Source organism: Epinephelus moara, chromosome 12 (assembly GCF_006386435.1).
Source record: "Epinephelus moara isolate mb chromosome 12, YSFRI_EMoa_1.0, whole genome shotgun sequence".
NCBI classification, from domain to species: Eukaryota; Metazoa; Chordata; class Actinopteri; order Perciformes; family Serranidae; genus Epinephelus; species Epinephelus moara.
The window spans coordinates 31652859-31658658 of record NC_065517.1 but is presented as its reverse complement, the minus strand read 5'-3'; the positions used below and the strand labels follow the sequence as shown (position 1 = coordinate 31658658).

The following is a 5800-nucleotide window of genomic DNA, read 5'->3' as shown; positions in this document are numbered from 1 at the left end:
GGGCTCAGCCTTAGAGATAGGGTGAGGAGCTCGGACATCCGGGAGGGACTCGGAGTAGAGCCGCTGCTCCTCCACATCGAGAGGAGCCAGTTGAGGTGGTTCGGGCATCTGGTAAGGATGCCTTCCGGATGCCTCCCTTGGGAGGTGTTTCGGGCATGTCCTACCGGGCGGAAACCTCGGGGTCGCCCCAGAACACGTTAGAGGGATTACATCGCCCGACTGGCCTGGGAACACCTCGGGGTTCCCGCGGAAGAGCTGACGGAAGTGGCTGGGGAGAGGACTGTCTGGGCTTCTTTGCTGAGGCTGCTGCCCCCGCGACCCGGACCCGGATAAGCAGAGGACGACGAATACGAGTACGAGTACGAGTCTTTATTGTAAAACTATAATCTAGAGGCTTTTACATACAAAGATTGTCATGCAGAAATGTCACATGGACACCTTTTTAATAGAAAAGTACTTTTATTTAAAGTAATTTATGATGGTATGTTGACACAGTTCAGGCCATCACATTGATTAAGAAACTGCACATAAACAAAATGTGTAATTTGAGGAGTATATGCATTTTTGTCATGGCAATATGTAACAAATTATGCAAAAATAAACTGTTTTTTTAATCTCTTCATACTTGTTTTTTCTGTCAAAGTCATTTTCTGGTGAGATATCTGTACCTTTATTTTAAGGTAGCCGACTTCACCCACCACTGATGCTAGCTTGCTATAAAGCAGGCTGATGTGATAATAAAAGTGAAAGTGAATGTTAATCGTTGTTATTTTAATGTGTGTTACTGTAATTTGAAGCATTCTCTAGCACAAGAATTTCCTTCGGGATAAAGAAAGTTCATTGAACTGAATTGAAAAGCAGGTACTCCTTTACATAATCATAAACAATGTGTAAATGTTTTATCAAACACTTGTTATTTAGAGATTTATGAGTTTTTTTCTTCCACTTACATCTAACTATCTAACATAAAGTTGTCTTGCTGTGTCAAATTATGTAGCAGAGTGGTGATGCTAATGACAGCTGAGATGTGGTTCATAGAAACAAACTTTACACCTGACCTGTACTGATTCAAAAACTAAATTTCCTTTAAAAGCAAAATTAGTAAAATTACATAACAATTAACTATTTCAGTTGCTTTCAAGGACTTTCAAGGCCCAATTCCCTCAAATTCAAGGACCAAACACGGCCTAGTTGGAGACATGGATGAAGGTCAATTACTGTCACAACACGTCAGTTTCTATTGTTGCACAAAATATACAAATTCAAGCACTTTCAATGACCCATGTCTATTTCTATCTATTTTCAGAAACTTTCAAGACCATGATTTTTGTCCCTCAAATTCACAAACTTTCAAGGGTTCAAGGACCCATGGGAACCCTAAAAAAATCAATGGGGGTTGTCAGAAACATAACGTTTGGAATACTTGGAAAATAAAATGCCTAAGTATTTTTATGCATCAATGTTAAATGCGTGAGTCACACACGTGTAGTGTGTGTGTGTGTGTGTGTGTGTGTGTGTCGTACCTCTATGAGGCCGTCTGCGTCGATACTCAGCTCGTCTGCGTTTCGGGCGACGAATGAGTACAGAGCTCTGTATGTGGTCAGCTTCGAGGACTTCTGAGCCACCAACACCGGCTGCTTCTGTCCTCCTCTCTCTTGCTCCTCTTTCTTCCTCCTCTCCTCCTCCTCCTCTTTCCGTTTTCTTTCTTCCTCCTCCTCCCTCTTCCTCTTCTCCTCCTCTTCCTCCTCTCTCCTTCTTCTCTCCTCTTCCTGTGCTTTCTCCTGGGCTGCTCGGAGGCGAGCCTGTGCCTCCCTCTCCTCCTCCTCCCTCTGTCTGGCCCTCTGCTCCTCCAGAAGCCTCCTCTGACGCGCCTCCTCTTCCTCCCGTTTCTCCTTCTCTCTTCTCTCCTGCTCTAGCTTCGCCTGTCTGTGGGAAGTAAAAGCAGATTTTTTAAAGCCCGAGACAGAAAATGTGTTTTATTAGAATCATTAGATTCAGGTGAAGTATGAGTGATCTGCAGTCACATGCTCCTTCACACTCACCTGGCGGCCTCTTCCTCCTCCCTCCTCCTCCTCTCTGTCTCCTCCTCCCTGCGTCTCTGCAGCTCCCTCAGTTTCTCCTCTTTGACTCTGTGCAGGTCGTCCAGGACAGCCTGCTGCCTCACCTGCTTCTCCCTCAGCTCCTGATGCAGCCACAGAGAGTACGATGCATTAGAGAGATATAAAAGACACGAGCAACGACCAGTTTAACAGTTTAACAACGCAGAAACAGTGTTATTACCAGGCACAGAGCACAACACAACTATATACAAGCTTTTAATCTGCTCCAACAACAAAGTGGCTAAAGTGGTGGATGTTACGGCAGCGTGTTAGGGTCATTGTGAATAGAGAAAACAAAAACAGAGCTGAGGGAGGGAGGTTACATCCAGATGAAAACCCCAGAATTTTGAGATTAAAGTTGTTAAATTACAAGACAAAAACTCAGTGATGAAATCACATATCTAGGCTAATCCTAAACACATATTAAAAGCTGTATTGGTAAAGACAGGCCGACTGAGTTCACATCATATTAAAGATGGGAACCTGATGATTGATTTCAGATGCAGTTTAGCATTGACTGTCAGGTTTTTCTAGTCATAAATATATAATAAACATTATATTTAGTATGATATTATTTGTAACCCTACTAACAGGTAGATTGCTGTTATTAAATTGGAAGCAAACAGGGCTGCTGCCCATTCTGCCCTCGTGAAGGGTGTGATGCACCACTTGTATTTGGAAAAGATTAAATTCTCATTAAGAAGGTGTGAAAACAAATTCTACCAGATCTGGCAACCTGTTATAGACCACTTTAAGAAAGCTGCACTAAGTTCTTCCCCAAATAAGTCCAGCTTAAATGACACAAAACATGGTCAACATCCTACCAGCCGAGCATATGGCGTGAATTGACTCAACTGCAGCAAAGTATTTGTTAACTGAGGAGTATAAGGTATGACGCATGCTAAGCTAATTGTAATAGTAAATTAAAATCTTTCTGTCATTCACAAACTTTCCTCTGCCTGCTTTGGTCTTTCTTGGTCTTTTATTATATAAAGTACGACTTTTTGCGTCTTATAAATGTATCGTAAAATAAAGTGTGATATGGTTAATCCAACCTTGCAAAGTGAAGCAATGTGGATCCTTAGGGGGAAAAGCACTATTTTTTCTATTGTTTTTTTCTCACAAATTTATTACTGTATAATCTCAGAGAATTTTTACATTTTTATCTCAAAAATTTACAACTTTAATCTTGGAGTTTTTATTGGAATATAACTCCCCACTCCCTATTACGCCACCGTAGGATGTAAGTAGAGGGGGGTTTACATACCCAAATATTATATGAATGAGGTCTCACGTAATCAATTAACATTCTTGGTCTAATTTGATACAAAGTACGGATTATTACATCTTATTAGCATACTGTAAAATAAAGTGTGCCCTTGGTGGCGTCTGTGGGGATCCAACTTTAAAGTAAAGTGATGCAGTTCATGAATTTGTGACTTTAATCTCAGAGTATTTCTGAGTTTTTGTCAAAAAAAAAAAGTACAACTTTAATCTGGGAAATTCTGAGTTTTCGTCGAAAAATTACCTCCTAGTCCCAGCTCTGTATTTTTTTAACCTTCAATGTCCCTACTACACTGCTGTAGTATGTATAATAGTAGTGTATATTACATTTGTTCTGAATCTATAGAAAGAAGTAGATGTGTTGTAAAACTCATCTCTAAAAAAAACTGTTTGGTGCAGTAGTGCAAACATGCAGAACAGTCCACTAACTGACAGCCATTCACAGCAACATGCAGATGTGTGTAAATATATTTATATACAGTATATATAAGCTGAGTTTCTTTTTCTTTCCTTTCTAAAAACAAAACTTATGCAGGTTAAGCATTCTGTGCGAGTGTGTTTTACCCTCAGGGTGCATCCTGTTTACACAAAAAACACAGTCTAGAACAAATCCCATGGAGAGAAACGACAAAAAAAGAAAAAAAAAGAGGAAGACATGGTACCAAAGCAGAGCTCCATTTAATAATGAGTCAAAGGACAAAAACAGCTGAGGATGAGCGAACAGATCGAATCATCACGGGATGAAAAGGAAGATTAAAGATTGTGGCTTAGGGGGAAGACAAGAGGTGAGGTGAAAAAAAAGAAACCTAATCAGGAGGGACGGAGAAAAAGATTACACAGTGGGAGGTGGAGACAGAGAGGAAGAAAGATAACCTTGATGAGAAGGAAGAGCTGACTGAGGCAGGCCAGCAGAGACAGAAGGCCCCGCAGGACACAGTCATCCATATCCCCAAGCTATGAGAGAAACACAGTGTGATGACGGAGGGAGGGAGAGGGAGGACGGAGGAGGGCGGAGAACGAGATGGACAGAAGGTAGGACAAGTGTGGTCGAGATAAAAGGAGAACAGGTGAATTGCATTGTGGATGAAAGAAAAGAAGCATCAGACAGAAACAAAATAAATGTGAATTAATAAGAAAGAAAGAAGTCCAAGTGGAGGGAAGCAGAGGAAAAGAGGGAGAAGAGAAAGAAGTTAAAAGCTTTAAAAAGCAGTTAAGAGACAAGAGGCATCAAACACACCAAGAGAGAAAGAGCAGGCGTTTTGATGCTGCAACTATTAGCATCACATTGACGATATACTGTGAGACTGCATGACATCATTCATCACAGGCATCGAATTCTCAGGCTCTCTGCCAGCGAGTGTGTACATCTGAGTCTCTACGTGAGCAATAACAGTTAGGTAACAAGGCTCTCTCTGCCTGAGGGGTGAAACTCTAGAGTTACCATGACCAGCCGAACAAGATTTCACAGCAGCGTTTTAAGTGTGAAACTCCCTTTTTTGTTTTATTCCAATAATCCACTGCTGAGGGAAAGAAACCAAATATTGGTGTAATCCATCATGTAGTCATGCTGCTTCATTTTGTTGTATTATTCTGAAATGTCTGTGCTGAAATGTGAGTCGATACATGATTCCCAAATAAAGTAAGGGCCTCAAGAGCCATATTTCAAAGGAATAGGTTTAGAATATGCACTTATTGTTTTCTTGCAGAGAGTTAGGTAAGAAAATTACCACTTTAGAGCCTGTGCATTAATTTTGGAACGAGCCAGCTGATTAGCTTAGCCAGCATAAAGAAGGGAAACAGGAGGAAACAGCCAGCCTGGCTCTCTCCAGAAGTTAAAAAATAAACCTACTAGCACATCTGAAGTTTGCTAATTAACAACACATCTTCTTTAGTCAGTGCACAAACAGAAATGAAAAGACATGACCAATGGAAGAAAGAGTGTCTACGCTGCGTTAAGGTAATTAGCTCTCAGCTTTAGCCTACTCAACGCACAGATGAGTGGTATCAATCTTCACATCTGACACCTTTTTCCCACCAAAATTAGCGTGTGGGATTTTAAACGTTTTTTAAACCCACTAAAGATAGTTGACGGACTCCATTCCTATTGCCAGTAGGCAAGTATACCTTTCTGTTTTGTTTTTTTCCAGGTGTGCCACGTTTGACGTCACAAATGCGCCAAAAACAGGTTAGTAAACAGTAGAAAGCAGCATGGAGGCCAGTGGAAACGTGATGGTTGTTACTTCATTTTCATTTATTCAGTCTCTCTTTCAAACTCAGTAGGCCCGTTTCCACCGCAGGAACTTCGGGGTAATTTTACGGGGCCGGGGCCGTTGGTGCGTGTCTCCACCGCAGGAACCACCCCCGAAGCACAGAGTTCCGGAACTTTTACAGGGGCTAAACAAGTCCCTGCCTCAGAG

At 41.5% G+C, this 5800-nt stretch overlaps 1 protein-coding gene across 3 annotated transcripts in view; it reads right to left on the bottom strand.

The window, feature by feature from the left end:
• LOC126398560 (intersectin-2-like) overlaps window positions 1-5800 on the bottom strand; it is a 134949-nt gene that overhangs the window by 27881 nt on the left and 101268 nt on the right. For all 3 annotated transcript variants that reach the window (XM_050057999.1, XM_050058001.1, XM_050058000.1), the window contains 2 exons: window positions 2043-2182; window positions 1524-1926 (listed from right to left, as the gene is read on the bottom strand). In XM_050057999.1, the coding sequence (XP_049913956.1) occupies window positions 1524-1926; window positions 2043-2182 (543 nt within the window). The remainder of the gene's footprint in view (window positions 1-1523; window positions 1927-2042; window positions 2183-5800) is intronic.